The 22,875-nt window shown below is 36.5% G+C and overlaps 1 protein-coding gene across 1 annotated transcript in view; it reads left to right on the forward strand.

The window, feature by feature from the left end:
* Positions 1 to 22,875, forward strand: part of STPG2 (sperm tail PG-rich repeat containing 2) — a 129,905-nt gene that overhangs the window by 54,027 nt on the left and 53,003 nt on the right. The window contains exon 6 of the mRNA XM_016211203.2: positions 18,841 to 19,000. Within this exon, the coding sequence (XP_016066689.2) occupies positions 18,841 to 19,000 (160 nt within the window). The remainder of the gene's footprint in view (positions 1 to 18,840; positions 19,001 to 22,875) is intronic.

Raw genomic sequence — 22,875 nt, forward strand, 5'->3', positions numbered from 1 at the left:
TTTTAAAATATAATTTTGGCAGAATATAAAATTCACCTGTAGATGTTCTGTAGAGCACACTCAGTTATCAGCAAAGGGATGTTCATCTTCAGTGTCACTGGACTAAGAGAGACAGCATAGTATTAAAACATGCAGAGCAACTGTTTGTTAATAGCTATGTGAATTTTTTGATTATCAGGAAGCTATGTTTTCATATTTTACATTTTAAACATAGTTTGTTAAATATATAGGAATTTTATAGGGATTTAGTTATTACATAAAAAATTGTTAGAGGTTTTAGGTTAATGTATATACATTATAATTGTTATTTTAGCATAGAACATCCAATTTTTAGAAAGGAATCATGTTGAGATCTAAGATGGCAGTAGAGAAGGTGGAAGTTACACTCACCTCCTCCCAGGATCAAACTGGAATTACAATTAAATTATAGAAAAATCCACCTGAATAACCAACTGAAGACTAGCTGAACAGAAGTCTTATTATAACCAAGGATTTACAGAAAAAGCCACATCAAAATTTGGTAAGAAGGGCAGAGACAAGAAAAGGGCTGGTCCCGCACCTATGTGCAGTAGTTGAGAATCTGGAGGGATATCTCAGCTCAAAGGTCCCTCCTGAGAGGCCAGGGGTCTCAGTCCCACTCTGGACTCCCCAGCACAGAACACCAGAGCCAGGAAGAGGAGCCCACAAAACATCTAGTTGTGAAAATCAGCACAGATTCTACCTGCCTAGGTGAGACAGGAATCTGCTAGAAATCCAGTTACACTCTAAAGGGTTAATGCACAAAGTCTCATTCTTGGTTACCCTGAGCTCCAGCCGAAGGAAGACGACTCAGACGGTTGTATGACTTTGGGGAGAAGGCTAACGGGACAGCCACCAGTGTCTCTGTACTGAGTTCCTCATCCATATCACACATAGACACCATCTTTCTTGGGTAGAGCACTACCCTCCATAGGAGATCAGCCTAAGGTGATCAGACTTCTTGGGGAGGAGTCTGCTGGCTATGGCTAGCCTGGGCGGTGGTGCAGACTTTCTTTGAGGACTCTTAAGGAGGTCTAGGTGGACTTGGGATGTCAGATATGAACAGGGAAAGACTGAATTATTTGCCGCTAGGGCAAGGATCATTTTCCCCCATTCCACTTGACTGGCACTGTTCCTGCCATGGGTGATTCACTAGCCCCGTTCTCCTGACTCCCTGTCCCTCCCACCCACTGAGCTCTCTCCTTGCAGATGAGTCAGCTAGCTGTTGCCAGCCTGGGTCCACAATGCAGACTTTATTGGAAAGGTCTCAAGGAGGTCTGGGAATACTCAAGGGGTGGTAGAGACTGAGTTTGGCCCTAGGGCAAGGGTCATTTTTTCCTTGCATTCCAGTGCCACCGTTCCTCTCCACACAACTAAATCTTGGTCTGTATTAGCTTGATGAATTCTACTGACCTCACCCTGAAAATTCCCTGAGACCCTGCCTTGCCACAAATATCCACAGGCCTGTAGTGGGTAGCAGCTGGCCTTAGTGTACTCTGAGACTTTTGCTGTGTGGCCTCAAACCCAGCACTGGCATTAAGTTTGGTCTGTATCACCCTTGCGAACACCAGTTGCCCCTAGCTGGTGACTCACTGAGAATCTACTCATGCAACTTGCATATACCACCAGAGGCTCTTTCAGTGATTGAGCCTAACAGGCAGCCTATAGGTGGAGGTGGATCTCGGGGTGCCTTAGGCCTTTTGCTGACCTGCCCCAGACCCAGTGCTGGTTGAAGCCAGCCTTGGTACACAGCTTGGCCTTTCTGATACACCCCCAGGCACAGCAGACGCAACTGCAAACTATGGATTGCTTTGTAGATCCAAATAGGTAGCTCAAGGCTAGTCACAAGCAGTGCCTGACATAGACCTACACCAGAGTTCCTCACAGGAAGCCCAAGAACCAACGCACCTGGTGACAGGCTTCAGACTACATCAGAACATGACCCAATTAACCATTACTGCCCTGTTATTTCCTCCCATAGCCTCTTCAAACATGTGTCAGATCAAGGGCTTTATGTTGTATTCTTATTCTGGAGCATTCTCTTTTAGACCCTTCCAATAGAAGTCTAACTCTCCTTTATATAGCTCTTGAAGTTTCATGGCCAGTCAGGGTAATATCTTGGTGTTTGAATACCTTCTTCTTGGGTTCAGCTAAACATTCTGACTCACAAAACTACCATAGGCCACACTTGGAATGGCTAGTTTAGGAGAATGGGAAGATAGCTTGCCTGCCAAAAGTGCCAGGACTTCTCCCGTAGAAGTCTTTTTAGCAGTCACGCAGACATAGCTCAGGTGCAAGGATAGTTGATACATATCTGATACATACATATTAGAACGCCAGTGATATTCTCCCTGGATTAGGATTCTCACTCTACAGAGGAACCAGTATCTCTTGTAACTACTCCATAGGCATAGTTTCCAGAGTCCCCATAAGGGACATGGCAGCTACAAGTGATAAAGATATGGTTCCCTGTCAAGTATTTATAGTTCTCCAAGTACAGATACATCTTACCAACCAGGGGACATTTTGCGTTAAGTAATGTTGCCTAGCCACCCAGTCGGCATATTCTTTTTTCAGGTTATCAGGGGAATAGGACTAGCAAAGGGTAAAGGGTTTTATTAATCCTTTGTTCACGGTCTGCTCCCTGTTCTTTGGTTAACAGTATTCACCTAGAAAAAGATAATCAGCACATTTTATGACCAACAGTATTTTCATTATTCAGTGGGCCTTCAATGTTCATTTTCTACCTTAGTTGATTAGAATAGTTTTTTGGCCAATTAGTTTTATAGGGCCTAGCATATTTTTTAGTTCTGTAGATCACAGGTAAATTTACAATAGGGAAAAGTACGCGAGAGTTTAATAAACTAAACACAATACAATTATTTTTTATATCCTTTGTATAAAACATGTGTCTTTTATTTTTGGAGATATATTTAAAATATAAACTATCAGTAGGGGATCTAGGCAGTCTGAAATTAAAGTCAAGATTTTACTTTATCCTCTTGGCTTGGGCTTTTAAAACTCAGTCTTTGTACACGTTACTCTGTGAATTTTATTTTTATTGGTAATCGTGACAAGGTAGCAGAAGATACTGGTCAAGTAAGGCCACCCTGTGGCTCTGCCTGGCTTTGCTGCTGACACACACAGAGGCTCAGCTTGCTTAGATTCTGCCTTTCCTCTAGACTCTACATTTCCTAGCAGATATCTCATTCAATTCCATGGCTTTAGATACCATTTATGTGCAGATTACTAGCAAATTTCTATCTCAAAACCCTCACTCCTACTGTAAATATTTTTAATTAACTGCATATCAACACATTTCTACTTGGATATCTAATGGGCATTTCGAATCACCCATGTCAAAACAGAACTTTTGATTTTCCCCACCAGTCCTTCTCATTCAATCTAGTAAACTAGTTGTTAAATAGTACCAATTTACTTTTCCGAAAAACTTGGGAGTTTTAATCATCCTATAATCTATTTGATACATAAATCCTATCATGTACTGCCTCTACTCAAGATGCTCCACTGATTTCCTCCACTTTAAGAATAAAATCCATTCATTTAATCATAATTTATAAGGTTCTTAATGATAATAGACCTAGCCCACCTCTTCAATTTTATCTTCTGACACTTTTCTCCTTACTTACACTTTTGTATTTTGTTTTTCATTTTCTTTGAACATGCCCAACTGTATCCTGTTTTCAACTATTTTGCTTTTATTATTCCTTCTACCAGGAATGACTTTGCTGTTAAAAAACTTTTCCCTTATTTCATTCAAATTTCTGCTCTAATATTACATTTTCAGAGAGGTCTTCTCTGACTAGCTAATCTAATCACACACTCATGTAGTATTTTTTTACTTTTCAACATTATATATAATATTATGCATTGATTTATATATTTGTTTAAAATTTAAGCTTCATGAAGGTAGACATTTTTATTGACTTTATCACTTAGGAAGGGCTTGCTATATAGTGGATACTCAGTAAATATTTGCTAAAAGAATCAAAGAGTGATCAAGAATAGGGAGTTGAAATATACCACAAGAAACCTTGGACTCCTTATGCCATGGAAGCTAATTTTACTAGATAATTTGGTGAGACGAGTATGGATGTTCTTGGGTATTTGGATGAAGAAATTTGCAAGCAAAATGTTGAAGGTACACTTAGGCTTCTTTTTGCTGCTTATAGTAAAATGTGAGTGGGGAAGACCTATTAAGCCAAATGCACCAGGACTTGATGATTTGGAAAATATTCAGTCTTGATTATATATAATTAACAAGATATGGAAAGTGTGCTCTGGAGAGAAAGCCAAGGCTGTGACTGAACAATCTTTTGCTAGTGCTTTGGAAGGACTGGAGTAGTTACACGGAGGGCTCTTTGAAGAAAGTAGGTGTGTGACTGATGGATCCCTGCAGTCACCTCAGCAGAAGCCAAAAATAGAGATGGGATAATCTAGGAAAAATCTGTGGAGGAGTCTCTTGTGTGGAGTGAGTTACAGGGTTCATGAGAATTTTATATCAGTAGCAACAATGCCAGCTTGGACTGAAAGGGACAGAGAAGGAGAAAAGAAAGAAGGCTCTGAACAGCAGAATTCTATAGGTAGGAAACAGGCTGATAAAACTGCTGAGCTGGAAGCATATGCTACCCTTCATAAAAAAGAAAGGTTGACTTGGAGGGCAGAACCTTGGCCCCTGAGTGTAAAGCTGTGAGCCACAGGGTCTGGTCTCAGAGCTTGAAAACTTACGGAGTTTGCCTACCAGGATTTTAAAATTGCTTGGGATGGCTGACTTGCTTTTTTTGTTTTGTTGTTATTTTCTCCCTTTTTGAATGGAAAGGCCTATGTTTAGAGTTCTGTGATTGTCCCATCATTGCATTTTGAGAGATAACTTGTTTTCTAGTTTCCCTGGTCCGCAGATGGAGAGGAATGCTGCCCCAGATGGAACATATTTAGAGTCTCATCCATACCTGATTTATATGATTTACATGATGCAACTTGGGACTTTTGAGTTGATGGGATTCTGACGAGATTTCATGCTCTGAGTTGCTGCTGTAATGGGTTGAGACATTTGGAATTGTGGGGATGTAGTGAATGCATTTTGAATGTGGGAAGGATGTGAATCTTTGGGGACCAGAGGGCTGACTGTGGTGAAAACAGGAACATACCCCCAAAGATGTCTAAATCTTAATCCCTGGAACCTGTGAATATATTACTTAATATGGTAAAAGGGACTTTATTGATGAGGTTAAGTTAAGGATTTTGATGTAGAGGTATTATCCTGGATTATTCACACATACCCACTGTAATCACAAGGGTGCTTATAAAATGGACTGAGGAATGTCAAAGTCAGAGAAGGCAATGTAACAACAGAAGCCAAGGGAGAGAGGGCAATGTGATGATGGAAGCAGAGGTTGGGATGATGTGGTGCCATAAGCCAAGGAATGGGGATAGCCTTTAGAAGTTGGAAAAGGCATGGAAACATAACCCTGCTGGCACACAGTTCCAGTAGTCATTGTATCAATTGTTTATTAATTAATCCTCAAATTCAGTTGAAGTCCAACTGAATACTCTTAATTAAAAACTCAGCTGTAAAATAACTTCCTAATAATAAAGGACAGCCTCTTTACTCTTTGGCTTTTTCTTTTTGTTCTTATACTTTCTGGAATGTAGATGGAGTAATTGAATTTGTAGTAGTCATTTTATGACTATTATGTAGCGAAATGAGAAAACATTCAAGAGAATCTCAAATATTTGGGTACTGATATTATTGAGCCACTGAATCAATGCTTCCATAACCTATTTCTGGACTTCTTGCTTTATGAGACAAATAAAACTTTATTTTTATTTTTATATACTTTTGAGAGAGAAAGGGAGAGGGAGGGAAGAGAGAGAGAGATAGAGGGAGAGAGAGAGAGAAACATTGAAGTGAGAGAAAGATTGATCGGTTGCCTCCCACACGCATCCTGACCAGGAATTGAATCCATGACCCCTTTCTGTGCACAGGACGGTGCTCAACCAACTGAACCACACTAGCCAGGGCAAAAACTTTATTTTTAAAGGCAACATTGGGTTTGTTGATGTTTGTGGACAAATGCATTTCTATCTGATATTCTTATAAAATAAGCTGGGGCCCGGCCGGGTGTGGCTCAGTGGTTAAAGCGTCAAACTAGGATCCAGGCCATCAGGGTTCAATTCCCGGTCAGGGCACATGCAGCGGTCTGCAGCTGATCAATGACTCTCTCATCATTGATGTTTCTATCTCTCTCTCTCCCTCTCCTTTCCTCTCTCTGAAATCAATAAAGATATATTTTAAAAAATAAAAATAAAAATAAGCTGGGAAGTCAGTGACAGTAATTATGCTGAAAGAAAGGATGTAAAAGTGAAATTTCTTCATGAAATGATAAAATCAAATGTCATATAACATCAGTAGCATATGTGTACAACAGCACCTATAAACATGTAATAATATCTGTCCAGATATGTAAGATATTTTGGTTTATACTTGTGTTAAATTACTGATTCGTAGAATATGATTTGACTCTTGCTTATGTGTGCTACATATATATGCGGGGAAGAATGTGGCAACAGTTAGTTATATTTATCTTTGAAAACTCAAGCAAAAGGAGAAATGGTGTGCCTTTGATTTAATTTTATGGAACATGTAGACTTGAAAACTTGCATTGGGATCAGCAATGCATAGCACCAACTATATTCACAGCATAGAAGAGTGATCTGTAAACAAAAGGGATTCCACCCAAGTGGCAATCCATACTCTGCTCTGTTCAGAGAAAGCAATTGATAATCAACAGTATGCTTTCTAATTGTAGATTGGATTTGAAACAAGAAGTAAAAAGTATGAATACATTTAAATTGCAGTCATTATATATATATATATATATATATGTGTATTTTATGTATGGATAATGAAGAAATGAGTAATGGATACAACTGTTTAATCACACTGAAGTAAGAATGTTGACAAGGGGACAGGACAGATTTTCATATGAGCTATTGAAATAAAATAGAAATTTAATGCCAGTAAAGACCATTATGATTTTATGTGGTTTTTTTCAAATAGCATATCTTAGTATCTTGAGTGGTCTGAACTCATTATTTCTAAGCCAAAATACTATACTTTTTAATGTTGAGGACATTTTCTCAGGATTTTAAAAGACAATTAAACTGCAATACAAATAGGTTGAGACAGAAATTTGGACTTTTTCCCAGTACAATGTCTTTTTTAGTCTACGGAGAAAGAAACTGATGATGTATTACTTAGCTAATATATAACCACATCCAAATGTTGCAACAGACCATGAAGAAATAATTTGCAGGACTGAAAACTAGAGTGGATTAGAAATATACTTACTGCCATCTACCAAGTTGAAACATTCAACCTTCCAGCTTTTGGCCATAAAAGGTTAGAACTTGTCATCTGTTAGAGTGCTGAAAATAGTCTTCATTGAGCCATCTCTCCACAATTTCTGGGTCATTTGTGTTTAATATGAATATCCAGACTTATCTGGCAGCCACTGAACTCAGTGACATTTATAATAATCTATGATTGTGAATTTGAAATTTCTAATTTAGTAGACGCTAGCATGAGAAATCAATTGTAAATATAACCTAAATTATAAATTAAGCCACCCACCATTGAGTTTCGTAAAGCTACCTTGGTGGAAGGCTGCAGACAATATTATCCTTCTCATTAAAATAAAACATATTTTATTGATAATTTTAAAAAATTGTTTTTTGTTATCATGAAAATTAAGAAAAATATTTTTAAAAAATTATGTATAATTGATGATCTTCATGTACACAGATTACCCATTGAGTGTGTAGGTGCCAAACTTTAAGAAACATTAGTATTGAAGCTATAGACAAAGGATCTCCTTTATTTTGAGTATTAAATGTCTTGTTTGTTTCAATGCTCTTAGGTAATCACAAATATCCTTAATGTAGGGAATCAGAATTTCCCCACCATCTTTCATTCATATGAAATTCATATTGACACTCCAGTACACAGAGTCAGAGAATATTCTTAATCGCGTTATTTCATTACTTGATGACTAGATCCACAACCTTATCTGCTCAGGGGGGTGTCTATAAATCTGTCCTGCTGAGCCTACTTTCACACTTCATTTTCTGATTGCCACCAACACATCCCCCATACACTTTTTAGAGGAGTATGAAAAAATTCTAATTCATTATATTCACTAACTTGTGAATATAACAGGAAGATAGATTGTTTCTTATAACAACAAGAATAGTGAAGACAAACTTAGTCTCTTCATAGTGTTAGGTGATGCCTTTGATGTGACTCAGTAGTCTGAACACTGTAGAATAATCTAGTTAAAGTATATACGAGTAATTGGTCCCCTTTCTTACACAGCATTTCACAGATGGCTTCAGACCCAGGCAACCTAGTTTCAGAACCATCAGTGTGTATAAACATCGAGTCTCTGCTTATTACCTATAACTATGAACACTGTATTTTTATCTTGATACTACAATGAGGCACAGAAAACTCTTAACTCACTTACCAAACCTGTTTTGGACTTTGGTTTTGTAAGATCTGGAGGTATATGTATGAATTTATATAAGAAGATGTATTCTTAATATGTTTATATTAATACTAAGATATATTTAGACTGAGTGGAGTTTGGAATCTAGTGGCCAATGGGTTGAATTTAATCTGCAAGTAGACAGTGGCCAGTTCATAGTTATAAAAAAATTGAATTAGTTGTCAACATTTGTAATTTATAGGATTTCATATAAAAATCCAGACTTTCATCTTTTCTTAGAAATGAAAGAAACAAAACAAACAAAACACCTACCTAATAACAACAATCAACTGGGGCTGATTAAATGCTGCCCTTGGAGGTGAGGATGAGTGATCTTCAGTGCACCATTTTCCATTAAACACTTATTTGCCTGCCTGGCCCAGCAGACATTTGAATTTTTCATCCTTGAGAGTGTAGTGTCAATTAATCTTATACAGGTCCTTTAGTTTTATTTAAGATTTATTACCCTTAACATTATTTCATTTGGATGTGCGCAATTATCTGTTATTATTCATTAAGTGATATTCTTTCTTTTCCCTTTAAAAAGAATTTGGGTTTGCAAAAACGGGAAGAATATACTCATATTTAGTAGCTCTATGCAGAAGTTCATGTTGCATTACACAATAATAAATGTTAATGAACTTTGAACATTTACATAGTACTAATTTACCAAAATAGGCAATACAAATCTTGGCTGCTACTAGATAATCCACCACAGAGGATATAATAATTACAGAAAACTATAACCTGTTTATATGTGTTACCTCTTGGTGAAATTTTTTGAGCACAAAACTTTTATGTAATTTTTGATTATTTGGTGAAACCTTTCAGTATAGCTGCATTTACTCATATTTACTCTAGCTCAGAACTTGGCAGTGTAGCTTCAGGTATGCTATATTAAATTTTTTACTCAGCTGAATTACTAATACCAGTGTTGACATGAATTGTTATTTCAGCAGATATATTAGGGAATCTAGGTAGCTTTTTATCAACTTTACTCACTTTCATGTTGGAATGGTTGAAACTGCATAGAACAACCTTGTACTCCAAAGCAACAATAAAGTCAAATCTAGTAGCTTACATTTGAATTCTGTCTCTCCTAATATACTTGTCATAGGCTCAAGGCTCTGTGAGTGTAAATGTGGAACATGTCCTGCACCTTACAGCCTAGGTTCAGAAGGGGCATTATGTAACTTACACTGTATTCTCTGTGTCAAAATAAGGCACAAGACCAGCCCAGTTCAAGGGGGAATGATATGGAGTAAGGCATGACTTCATAGGGATAGGAGGAATTTTGGTGGCTATCTTTGTAGAATATCATGACTGTTATTCTTGTGGTTATAATTATTATCACCACCACTACTACTCTTTAGTCAAAGAAAGCAAGAAAGCATTATTATGCCTGGACTGCCAAAATAGCCTCTCTTAACTGATATCTCTGCTTCCAATCCTGTTTTCCTTTTTTCCCCCAAACCCACAACCTTGGCGTATCGGGATGATGCTCTAACCAACTGAGCTACCCAGCCAAGGCAGAAATTTATTTTCTTGCAATCTGGTGGTTAGAAGTCTGAGATCAAGATGTTGGCAGTGATTTCTTCTGAGGCCTTTCTCCTTGGTTTGGAAATGGCTCTCTTATTCCCATGTCTTTACACTGTTGTTCCTCTCTGCACGCTCATGTCTATGTCCAAATTTCCTCTTCTTATAAAGACACTAGTTGTAGTGGATTAGGGCCCACCCTAAAGACTTCATTTTAACTTAACCTCTTTAAAAACCTTATCTGCAAATATAGTTACATTCTGAAGTACTAAGGGTTAAGACTTTAACATATGAATTTTGGGGGAACACAGTTCATCCCATTACACTCCCAAGCCTCACTAAATTAATAAGTAAAATAATAAAAAGGTGCAATACAACATAAAAGAAATGAGGGAGAGGAGATAATAATTGATAAAAGATTTTCAATTTTTAAAAATGGAAAACTACTGGGCAAATGGTAGATGTAAAAGCTGATGGGGTAAAGGTTAAAAGGTAGACCGGATAAAGCTGTTATGTAAATACCTTAGTAGGGTGATGCCAACAAGAAAGCCAGTTCACATTATAGTACCTTGAATGTCAATTACCCTGGAAGGTGGCAGGTGGGACTGAAAACATCAGGATTGGTGATAATCTGGATGAGAAGCACAATCTCTTGTAGTGAGGCAACTTCCTCAACCCCACTCTAGGAGAAGATGTGAGGTCTGTTGGTGGAGAAATTAAATGACAGAGTCACTGGACTTGCAGACACTCATTATAGAAGAGGAAAGGGGTGATATAACAAACATGGAGGGTATTTCTAGACTCCAGATTGGGGTTTCTAAATACCATTCTCCACTAAAAGGATCAGAGCTCCTTGGAGAAATGACTGATTCCAGGTCTGGAGCAGGAATTGTATATGATGCACTTGAAGCATTTTGTCATACCAGAGAGCAAGAAAGCTATGAAAGACTACTAGGGTCATGACAAAAGGATTCAGAGGCTCACTCAGATAGGTTCTTACTGACCAAAGATGGGATAATTTCAGCATCAATGAGTAATAGAACTCCAGTGGGTTGAGATAACTCAAATATATTAAAATACATGAGTTTAAAATTAGAATTTAAAAACTTATTGATTAGTGTTGTAAGATGCAAGAGTCCAACTTTGTACTTTGAAACTGGTAAATAAGAGGGAAAACCCAAGCTTTTTCTACATGAACTGTACCTGAGAGCAACTAAACAATTGATGATGGAAGTGCTATTTCAGCCCATAAATGAAAAAGAATTTTAGAATTATAATATCATTTTGGAACCTCTAAAAAATTACTAGATTTAGTCAGCAATCATCTATGGCTGCTAACATTGCAGAATGAGAGAGAATAAGCTATTACATGTGTCTCCTGGTAGAAGTATGCAGCTCCACCTATGAAGTAATTTTGCTCCCCCCACAAGAAAATTGAATTTGAATATGATCAGGCCTTTATACCAAACTGCTAGTTTATAGGAAATATGAGGGATGGACACATAGATATTCAATCAGGAAAAATAAAAAGTGTGGGAAACTCTAAAAAAAACTTAGCTTCTTCACCAAATAAGTTAAAAGGGAAAAATAATGATGGAGAAGAAACTTATAGATTACAAGAGGTTTAAAAACATTTAACCATTTGTAAGAATAAACTTTAACTGGGCTATGATTAAAATACATACTTTGTGTTATATTTATATATTTATATATTATTATAGATATGTTTAATATACACAACTTTATGAGGCAGTCATAAAAATTTGAACTCTGAATAAAGAATCAAATCATTGATTTTTTTAAGGTTTATAAAAATGGTTTTGTGGTTATGTGAAAAATGGTTTTGTGGTATATTCCTTATTTTTTAGTATTGATGAAATTCTATGATATTTTGGATTTGCCCCCTACATCTTCGGTTGGATTAGAAAACCAATTTGGATATGAGTTAAGGATTATTGACCTTGGGTGGTGGGGTGTATGGGAATTTTTATACTATTATTCATTTTTATGTGTTTTTAATTTTTCATAATTAAGACAAGAAAATCGAGAGTTTAAATAAAAGTTTATATACAGAATGGGGAGAGAGTTCCAGGTATCTTTCCCACTCACCTAAATTGTCAGCTGGGCTTGAGAAATGACTGACATTTCGGGGGGGGACCATATTCAAGGTGAGTGGTGATTCCATCCCAGCATAATGAAGTCTGTATGTTTCAGCCGAGTCTTTCCTGAAACTCTAGGGAACAGTGGAAGTTACACAACCAGTGGAAAGTTATTGCACCTGGATGAGGCCCAGCACTGTGAGTTTTAAACTGGTTTAGGTCTCAATACTGACTGTACATTAGAAGTAACCAGGAAGCTTCAAAAAACATTAAAAACTTTTTTTTTAAATGCCTGCACCTAATTTCCATTGGCTTTAATTTGAATGAGGTGGAATGAGGCACTGTTATTTTGAAAAGCTCCCCAAATGATTCTCTTGTGCAGCTTGGGCTGAGAACCACTAATCTAGATTGAGCTTCTCAAAAGCAGAACCCATGCTTAATTTGTACATAGTAAGTTTTTCAGAATTTTACATAAAAATAAGCATCATCACTGATGGTGGCTGCAAGTTAGAGAAGTAAAGGTGAAACAATATTGCTTTCCCTACTCCACCTAATCTTTGCACACCATCTGATCAAGTGGATCATTGTACCCCAATTTTCAAAGAAAGAAGACCATTTTTATTAGGTTGTACATGCAAAGGTGCCATAAACAACCCGCCTCAATTATCTTTAACTCTGTTCCCAAGGCAGAATACTCGTCAGATTTGGGCCTTCTTCCTTAGGATGTGTGTGGCTAGCAAAAGAAGCTGTAGCAGTTACCCCTTTGGGGTTGAGTTTTTTTTTTTTTTTTTTTTTTTTTATGGTGCATGAGAATCATCTGTGAGGCTTGTTAAAAGTGTGGATTCCTGGACCCAACAAGATTTGATTCATCAGATCTCGAATGAGAAACTGGGAGGCTATGTATCCAATAGGTTGATATCAATGCAGGTGGTCCGTTGATCATAATTTGAAAAAGCATTGTGAGCATCACAGCATTTTTATCCTGTATCTAGGATTTGGTCTTCTTAACGTCTTTTTGCCTAATTTATATTGTCATAAATGGAGACCTGTCCTTTAGTGGTCAGTGTCTCACATCCTATTTTGGAGCTTATTTTAAATTTGCTTATTAAATCCTAAGCATAATTTTTAGAAGCAAGATCCTGATTTTACTGTTGTATCTTACTTAGTGAAGCAAAGTTCAGTAGCATTATGAACTTTCTGGATGAATGGAAAGAAAGGAAAAGGAAGCATTCATTGAAGGGATCAAGATTTCATTTTTGCTTTTATGAAAAGTTCCCCTAGACTATATTCCTTTATCTCATCATTTACACTTAATTTTCCCCCATAATCTCTTATTAGTGATGACTTATACAACTGTTGAAAGCAATAGGAAAGTAATCCCAACATGTCAATAGTTGGTTATTTTTACCTATATAGGGTAAAGAGAAATATAGCACATGTATAACATTCAAGAAACTAGATTAACATTATGTATTTGAAGTTATGCTCTCTCCATATTTCTACATTTATATTTCATAGGTTTATATAAACACAGAATTATGCAAGAAGTTCCTTTTCTTCTAAATTTAACTTTCTGCAAGTTCGTAGATCAAAACAATCCTGCATGCCGTAACCAAAGTGCATCTTTTCTATCAGCCACAAAATAATGGCAGGGATTTGTTCATTTGAGACAAGATAACATGGACCTTTGCATAAATTTTTAGAATTTAACCTATTTATATAAAAAAGGTACTTTTGTATAAGAATTTCTCTTAAAGAACTTTCTTTTTCCCCAAATTATTATTGGTTTTAAAATGTCGGCTTTAGACATTTTACTATATTTAGAAAGGGCTAATGTTCTTATTTGGATCCACATTATTTCCCAGAGGAACATATCTCTAAATTCATTATATGATCAGCGAAAATAGAGGATTCAATGCATGCATTTGTCTGTTAATCTGTTCTTCTGACAAATATTTACTTAGCATTCACTATGATTCAGATACTCTTCTATACCCTAAAGATACAGCAGTGAACAAAACAGAAAAAACAAAACAAACCTGCCTTGGAGCTCACAACATGGCAGAAATTTTTATTTTGAATAGTAAAAAATGGTTAGGTTAAAAAAGAGGTAGGAAACAGGACAGGAATTGTTTAGGGGAGGCAATGAAATTTTAGATTGGATGGAAATGACACATTGAGAAGGTGACATTGAGTAGTGACCTGATTGAAATGAAGGAATGAGCCCTGGACCTATCTAGGAGAACATTCCAGCAAAGACAATGGCAAATGCAAAGATCCTGAGGTAGATATATGCTGGATATTTTTGAGAACAGAGTGAATGGAGTAGGGAGAGTAGTAGGAGATGAGGCTAGAGTGATAATAATATGTCTGGGGGTGAAATTCATATCATACTAAGGACCTTGGATTTTGCTCAGAGTGAGATTGGAAACCATTGGATAGCTTTGAGAAGGGGAGTGGTGCAATTTGACTCAGGATGTTAACTGGATTCATCACTAGCTTCTATTTTGAAAATACTCTGAAAGTGGACAAGGGTGGAAGCACAGTGGGCAGTTAGGAAGTTTTCACAATAAGGTAAGAGATGTGGCTTATATCAGAGTGGTACTTGTGGATGTGGGAAGAAGGTGTTGAATTTGGACATATTATAATGGTAGAGGTGACAGGATTTACTGATTGAATTTCATTATATATCCAAGTTATAACCTAAGTACTTAATTCACAAATAAAGGAATAATTCTTTTAAACATAGAAAAGTAAGGAAGGTATATATATAAAGCAGAAGATTTGAATCTAACTTTTTTATAATATGAAAGGTACTATTTTTTTAAAAATATATTTTTATTGATTTCCGAGAGAGAGAGGGAAAGGGAGAGAGAGAAACATCAACGATGAGAGAGTCATTGATGGGCAGCCTCCTGCATGCCCCCCACTGTGGACTGAGCCCGCAACCCAGGCATGTACCCTGACTGAGAATCAAACCTGATCTTCTGGATCCTAGGTTGATGCTCAACTTCTGAGCCACGATGGCCGGGCTGAAAGGTACTATTTTAAGATAATTAAAATTTTTGATGAATAAATAGAACTTCTTGATATATTTAAATTGCATTACTAAGATATAAAACTCAATCCCAGTGTTTACTGATTAATTTTTACCTGTTGTAAAATATCTAGCAAAAAGCTTAATATCTTACATCTTCTAACATTTGTAGTTAAAATAAAATATATTCTGAAGTTATTTCTTGAAACAAAGCAGTCTATTGATTAACAGAAATTTGAAGGAGAGTGAAATATTTTTTAGAGCTGGTTGTATACATTTATTTATTTTAAATTTATCTTTATTGTTGAAAGTATTTCCCCCCATTGATCCCCTCCACACTGCATCTGATGGAAGAAATGTAGAACCTACTTTTATTCATTGTAATGTTTAATCATGTGAAGAGCTAGATTTTTTTTTTTCTGAGCTGTATCAGTAGAGGGCAGCAAAGTTTCAAGTAGTGTGTTTTCAGGTTCCTGGGAAGCTTTGATAAGGAAAATTTCTTTCTTTTTCTTTCTGTCTTTCTTTTTTTCTCCTAAGAAGTTTGTTCTGGCTTGCCTCTTAATGAAGTGCTTTGGTAATATCATATAGGAGTTCGTTTAAAAACCCTGTAGCTTTGGTTCACATATTTAGCCAACTGTTCCCTTGGGTGCTATAAATGCTTTCTTAATGAGAACATGTATTTTTTTCTTTTTGCAATGATTTAGGGAGTACCAGGGCCTGGAAAATATGACATTAAAAGTCAATTTCAGAAGACTGAAAGTATGACACCAAACGTAAATGATGCATCACATGCTTTTCTCTCTCAATCCCAGGTAATGGTCTATAGTCATTTTCATAAGTAGAGTATAATAGGTATAATGTGAAGCCAGCAACAAATCCAATGATGTTCAGGGAGATTATAAAAAGGAAAGTGATATTTAAGCAAATTGGAAACACACATGGCCTAGGCAAATCATATTATCAAAAGATGTGGCTAAAATGAAATGAAATAAGATTATAACATTAGCAATATACAAAGATGAATTTTTGAATTGAAACCATCTAAACATTTCCTGATATGCAAATTTGCATATGTGAAAGTTCATTTTAGCTTATAAGAGATTTTAGTCTGAGTTTTTAAATATACTTTGCCAATGAAGGTGTACAGTGTTAACGTGTAATCTATGAGGACATGCATTTCTTTCACAGAAGGTTCTGAAGGCTTTTTGTGGAGCCAGGTCATAGGTCATATCAACAACTGCCACTGGGGCCTTTGTTAATGGTGCTGGAGTCTATTTCACAGTAATCATCTCCCACTCTGCAAGATATATACTAAAGAGACTTGATGGTATCTAAAGTATTTCTAAGGCAAGAACATTACAATACTAGCAAACTTTTATAATGCGGCAGCCTCTAGATCAATGTAGTTGCAACATTTAACCAACTGTACTGTGTACAGCTCTGATTATCTTATTTAACTTGGGAACATTATTAACCTTCAGATGACTGCAGGGGACTGCTTTGGTTTCATTGTACTTAAGAGGTACCTCCTTGGAGACAAGTAGATATATTACAGGTATATTTTGAAGGTATAATTAACATGACTTTTTAATGGATTAGATGTTGTGGTGAGGGACTTAGGAAGAATCAGGAATGAATACCAGGTTTCTGCCTTGAGCAACTTGATAGTACTTAAGGTAACTACACAAAATGAATGTGTGGGAATAGGATGTTATGCATGTGTGTACCCTTTAAAATGTAATTTTATAGCTAAACTGTCAGTTTTTATGCTATTTCTGTTCATCCAATATATAGTTCTAAGTTGACATCGCTTGGCACCAATTATAATATTTTCAATATATTTTCAGAAAAGTAGAATGTGATACCAATTTTGTTTATAGGGGATGATGAAGAAAAGAATAATGGTTTTGGGATGAGAGATATGAGGACTTAAAAGCAACAGACTGCCTGCTGAGGTAGTATTAGTGTTTAGCTGAATATGAACAGATATAATAGAGAAAGCGATAATGCGATTAACAAGGTGGGCTTAAGACACAATTTTTGGTTTGTAGGTATGAAGACAGATTATGTTTCTGGGATCCTTATTTATTTAAGGAGTTGTCTGGTATTTTATCTAAATGCGTTGAATTTCCTTAAATCTTCACCTATTAATCTTCACACATAAGATTTCCTTTATAACAATGCTCTTTCCCTAGCTGTGTATTAGAAACACCTGGAGAATTTTAATACCTTCTAATACCCAGTGCCTTCTTCCCTCTCTCCTAGAGATTGATTCAGTTAGTCCAGAATAGGGCCCAGGCATTAGTATTCCTTTGAACTCCTCAAGTAATTCTATATGCAGCCAGGGTTGAGAACTATCATTTTTAAAATCTAAATAATAAGATAGTACTTAGTATAAAAGTTCAGAGAGTCACTTTTGTTATTTCCATTAAATAATTGTTTTTTGGTAGTGTTAAGATTTACCTACTGTATAATATTTAAAGGGGCATGTATAATATACTACCTTCTGTGTAAGAAAGGCGGGAATATAAGAAATGTACACATACTGTTTATCTTTATATAAACACATCAAGATAAACCAGAAAACAATGAAGCTGGTTACCTACAAGGGATAGTGAGGAGATGGAGTGGAGTCACTGGCATATTGCAATAATTTCTACTGGCTTGCAGTTGTTCATTTTTCCAGTTTTGCATGCTGTTTGATGTTATGTTGGTAGCATGAAATTAGTCATCATGGAAATTAGCAAAAGTAATAAATATGCCCCTCCCCCAGGGCATAGCATCCATGGGGTAGAAGGAAAATGAGAGAGAGCACCACTTCTTTGAGTATACTTTTAAATATATATATATTTGTCTTTTGGAAGCATGTGCATGTTCCGTATATTGAAAAATAAAAGTAAATCAATAATGGGAGGGTTTTTTTCCTAAAACAACCTAAAACTGAAATTAAATGGAAAAAAATGAAACATTGTATTTCAAATGTATATTTTTAACCACATTGAAGGGGAAAAAGAGAAAGAATAATCCAGGTGACCACAGTATTTGGCTATATCGGTCTTGACTAGGATGGAGAGGGCATATATATAATTTTTCATTAAATGGTTTATATATATATATACACACATATATATGCATGTTTATATATATATAGAGAGAGAGAGAGAGAGAGAGACAGGGAAACAGAGAGACAGAGACTGAGAGGGAGGAATGGATAGACAGAAAGAGATAGAAACAGTGGGAGGGTGGGTAAACAAAAAGTAGCAAATGGCATGGTATGTTAATAGATGAATCTGGGCCATACCTTATCATCTAGAATCTCATATTGAGATGATTTCCTTCAAAAAGTCTATCTGGCATAGTAAAGTACATAATGCATAACTGTATTAATATATAGATGACTTTACTAAAAGCTATATATTTTGTGATTTGATAGGTACCATATCTTAATTCATCTACATTTTCTTTACTCCGCTAAGAATAAATTAAGCTCCAGATTTTATATTACTGAGAAGGAAGCTTTTAACTCATGAAATATCAAATGTACTGTAGTTTCTCAGTGGCGTATTTTCCCATTCTTCACTAGAGATTTGCACCTATGAAATCAACCATCCCAGCTCCTGGCACATATAATGAATCTCGAACTGCTTTCAAGCCCTTGAAGAAAAAACCAACATCAAAAGAGACCCCATTTGGTCAAAGTGCTGCTCGATTCCAAGAGGACTCCAAGACAGAGGAAATGCCAGGTTAGCAATTAGTCCATGTATTACTACTGTTTAGCTTTATGTAACTTAATATTCCTAACAAGATGGATGTACCAGAAAGTACAGTCTTTTTGTTGTTGTTCTATGGTTGGCATTGTCATTTTAAGTCTACAATACTTACTTAAGACATTAACTATACACTAAATACAGATAGATAAAAATAACCCATAATTTTGGTAAGATTTCAATTCAACATGTCACACATCTTATTTGTAATTTTCTATTATTTTCCTTTATTCAGTGAATTTCCTAGTTTTCGTTTGGTGGATATATATTACATCAACTATGTGGTCACTGCCAGTAATATAACATGATAGTTTTGTTAAAATTCTATTTTGGGGATGTCCAATGACATATTTTAATATTCTCAGTGTGTATTCTAGTATACAGAGCTAAGAATATAGCACCAAAATAACTTACATAATTGTGAACACACAGTTGTCTGTTGCTGAATAACAAACTTAGTTGCTTAAAATAAAAAGACTTTTCTATTATTTTGTGGGATAGCTGGGTGGCAGAGCTCAGATGGTGCTCATTCAGGGTAGGTACATAGCTCCAGCACTGTTGCCCCTGGATAGCTGGTCTTTTAACATGGTAGCTCAGGGTACCACAGACCTGGCAGGATGCTGCAAGGCCTTCTGTGACCTACTTTTGGGGATCCCAAGACATCGCTTCTGTCACATTCTATTAGTCAACCAAATCACTCAAGGCAGCACATGCTGAGCAGAAAGATACGAAACTTCATCTCTCAGTGACAGGGTTAGCAAAGATTTGTGACCATCTTTAACCTACTACAGACTACCCCCTGGCCACAAAATACTTATATTTTTCCCAAATGCATTCTCAGGGCCTCCAGAGTCTCAGGGAATTATGGTATAATCTTGAAGTCCAGGATCGTGTTATTTGAGTCAGGTATAAGTACAAGTGAGGATTCTTGGGTATGGTACTTCAGATCAGCTTCTTACGTTGGACTCCTCTTCATCAGAAGAGCTGTGAACTAAAGATGCAAGTTGTGAGCCCCACTCATTCAACACACAATGGTGGGAGAGAGATAGGATAATCATAATAGACACTCCTATTCAAAAAAGAGGGAAAATTGGAGGCCCAGAGCAGTCACAGGCCTATAGCCATTCTGAAATCCAACCAAGCATGTTGCCATTTCCTAGATTAGGTTCCAGTTGGGCTCTTGAAATGATTTTCCATTGTCTTTTGTTCTACCTTTTGGGCTCTTGGTTTCATCCTTTGAATCATCTTTTCTTTCTATAAGAAATAGGCTGTTTGCAGCTGGAGCTTTTTAAAAAAATATATGTTTTTATTGATTTTAGAGAAAGGGAAGGGTGAGGGGATAGAGATAGAAACATCGCGAAACATTGATCAGCTGCCTCCTGTATGCCCCCTAGCGGGGATCAAGCCCACAATCGGGGCATGTACCCTGACTGGGAAACAAACCAATGACCTCTTGGTTCATGGCTCGATGCTCGATCACTGAGCCACACCGGTGGGGTGAAGCTAGAGCTTTTTCAGCCTTCTTCCTGCACATAGAAGATCGGGGGCCTATGAGCCACTTTTCATTTTGCACTGTTGTTTGTTCCTTTCATTCCAAGTTGGTACAATTTCTTACAAAAAGTTTGTAGATTTCTTATTGAATTTATGATCAAATATACTGGACAAGGCCATACTCACATGTGCTTCTTGGAAAAACCCTTGTCTAATTTGGGTCACCTTTGGTGATGCTGTGTTTCAGTACTCTTAAATTCTTAGGAGCACTATTGTCTTAGCCAAGCGGCAGGGCTATGACATATGGCCTTAAAATTCTTAGAGACCCTTTTCTTTAAGTGAGAGATTCTATGAAGTTCTATTTTTCTGAGGTCTTAGGGTCTTATAGCTAACCCTGGATTTGGTCTTTGCCCTCAGGCCATTTCTTACATTGAGAGCTTTTTGCTGTATGGAGAGATAGGATGAAAAACAGTTTTACTTTCAAATGCAGAAAATCTTGATTCCTTTTTATTTCCTATAAATTTTGCTTGAACACTGAGAAGTTTTAGCTCATATCTTTCTATCCATTCCTTTGTACACCCAGCTAAAAGAATCTAGTTGGCACTTTTGATATTCAGCCTAGAAATTTCCATAACTAGTATCTACTACTTTATTAGGTATTTTCTTCATAATTCCAAGCATTAGTTTTGTTAAAATTTCTGCCATTATATAATACAAATTATCCTTTCTCCAACTGTCAATAACATTTTCATTACAGTCCTTTAAGCCATCACCAACTGTTTCCTCAAGGCTCTTTTTCTAAGTCTTGAAGTTATTTCAACTTCTGACCCCATTGCCTGATCTCAAATCATTGCAACAAATTTTGCTATGGTAATTTGTTATGGTAATACTATACTTCCTGTACAAAGTGACTTACTGCTTATGCCATTGAGAGTTTTAGTCTTACTCTTCTCTCCTTCAATCTTGGCTATCCTGGTGGTTTCCTTAACACCACCAGCATTCAGTGAAAGTGATAGTCTAGCACTTCTCAGGCAAAATCATATGCTTTGAAGTATATGCCTGGGCTTGTTGAAATACTTGGAATTGGAGGCCTGAGCCTCTATGTAGAAGTCTGAGTGTCATTCTGGAGAGGTCATTTATAGGTCCTTAGCACTATCCTGGCTGAGCCTAGCTTAGTAGGGTTTATCATGAATCTGAAATCCAAATTATTTATAAATATGAATTTATTGAGTGATCCAACTGCCTTAAGATTGGGTCTTGTTTTCAGTTTGATGGTTCAGTGTATGATGTAAAAAGTAATATAAATTCCCCAAAGGTTAGTTTATTTGTGAAGGATAAAGTTGAATTATGATGAGCTCTAAACTCTAATTATGAACCTTATTTTAAGAATTAGTGAAAATGGCTTTCATGGAATTTTGTGGGTTTTTTTTAATGTAGATATTATAGTATAGTAATGAACTGGACCCATCAATCAGAGCAAGTTAGAAGGCACCCCTAAACTGTCTAATTTTGGGGTTTCTAGGCATTTCTACATTTAATGACTGGAAAATTGATATGAAAAACTTCTACTATCAGCAAAATTATGATCAGGATGGTTTTTCAAATCAGAAGCTTAATAAGGTAGTACCTGAGATGTACACACCTTGACATCCCTCTATTTAATAAGTACTTAAGCTCACGTGTAATGTGGTATGTTATCCTCTCATGTCAGAAGAAAGATGAATATGAAGTACTTGTCTTTTAAGTATCTTAAATGGTGGCCCGGCCCGGCCGGGTATGGCTCAGGGGTTGAGCCATTGACCTAGGATCCAGGACATCGAGGTTCAATTCCCAGTCAGGGCACATGCCGGGGTTGCAGGCTCCATCCCTAGTCAGGGGCATGTAGGAGGCAGCTGATCAATCATGACTCTCTCATCATTGATGTTTCAACTCTCTCTCTCCCTTCCTCCCTCTGAAATCAATAAAGATATATTTTTAAAAAAAATGGTGGCCTAAGTAGTTTTCATTACACTTTCCATTTACCTTTTTCCTAAACGTTACCAGTGGAGGAATTTTGGAAGATGGCAGGAATGAAACATATTAGCATTTAGATTTTCTGAGAGTTGGCACAACAGAAATTTTGGTAGAGACTTTTGGGGAATAGACTTTAGAGCTAGAATATTTAAAAAATTGGGGAGAGTTTAGGGCAGCTTCCTTGAGAAAAACCTTATATATATTGGGAATACAGAAGATTTGACCATATAGAGCCATTTGATCACACTTAATCTAGAAGGAATCTAAAGTATTATTTAGCCTTGTGCTACTCAAAGTGCCTATTTGTTAGCTGTTTCCTGCTTACAGTGAGAAAGGAGATGCACCAG

This window comes from Miniopterus natalensis, chromosome 1 (assembly GCF_054644295.1).
Source record: "Miniopterus natalensis isolate mMinNat1 chromosome 1, mMinNat1.hap1, whole genome shotgun sequence".
NCBI classification, from domain to species: domain Eukaryota; kingdom Metazoa; phylum Chordata; class Mammalia; order Chiroptera; family Miniopteridae; genus Miniopterus; species Miniopterus natalensis.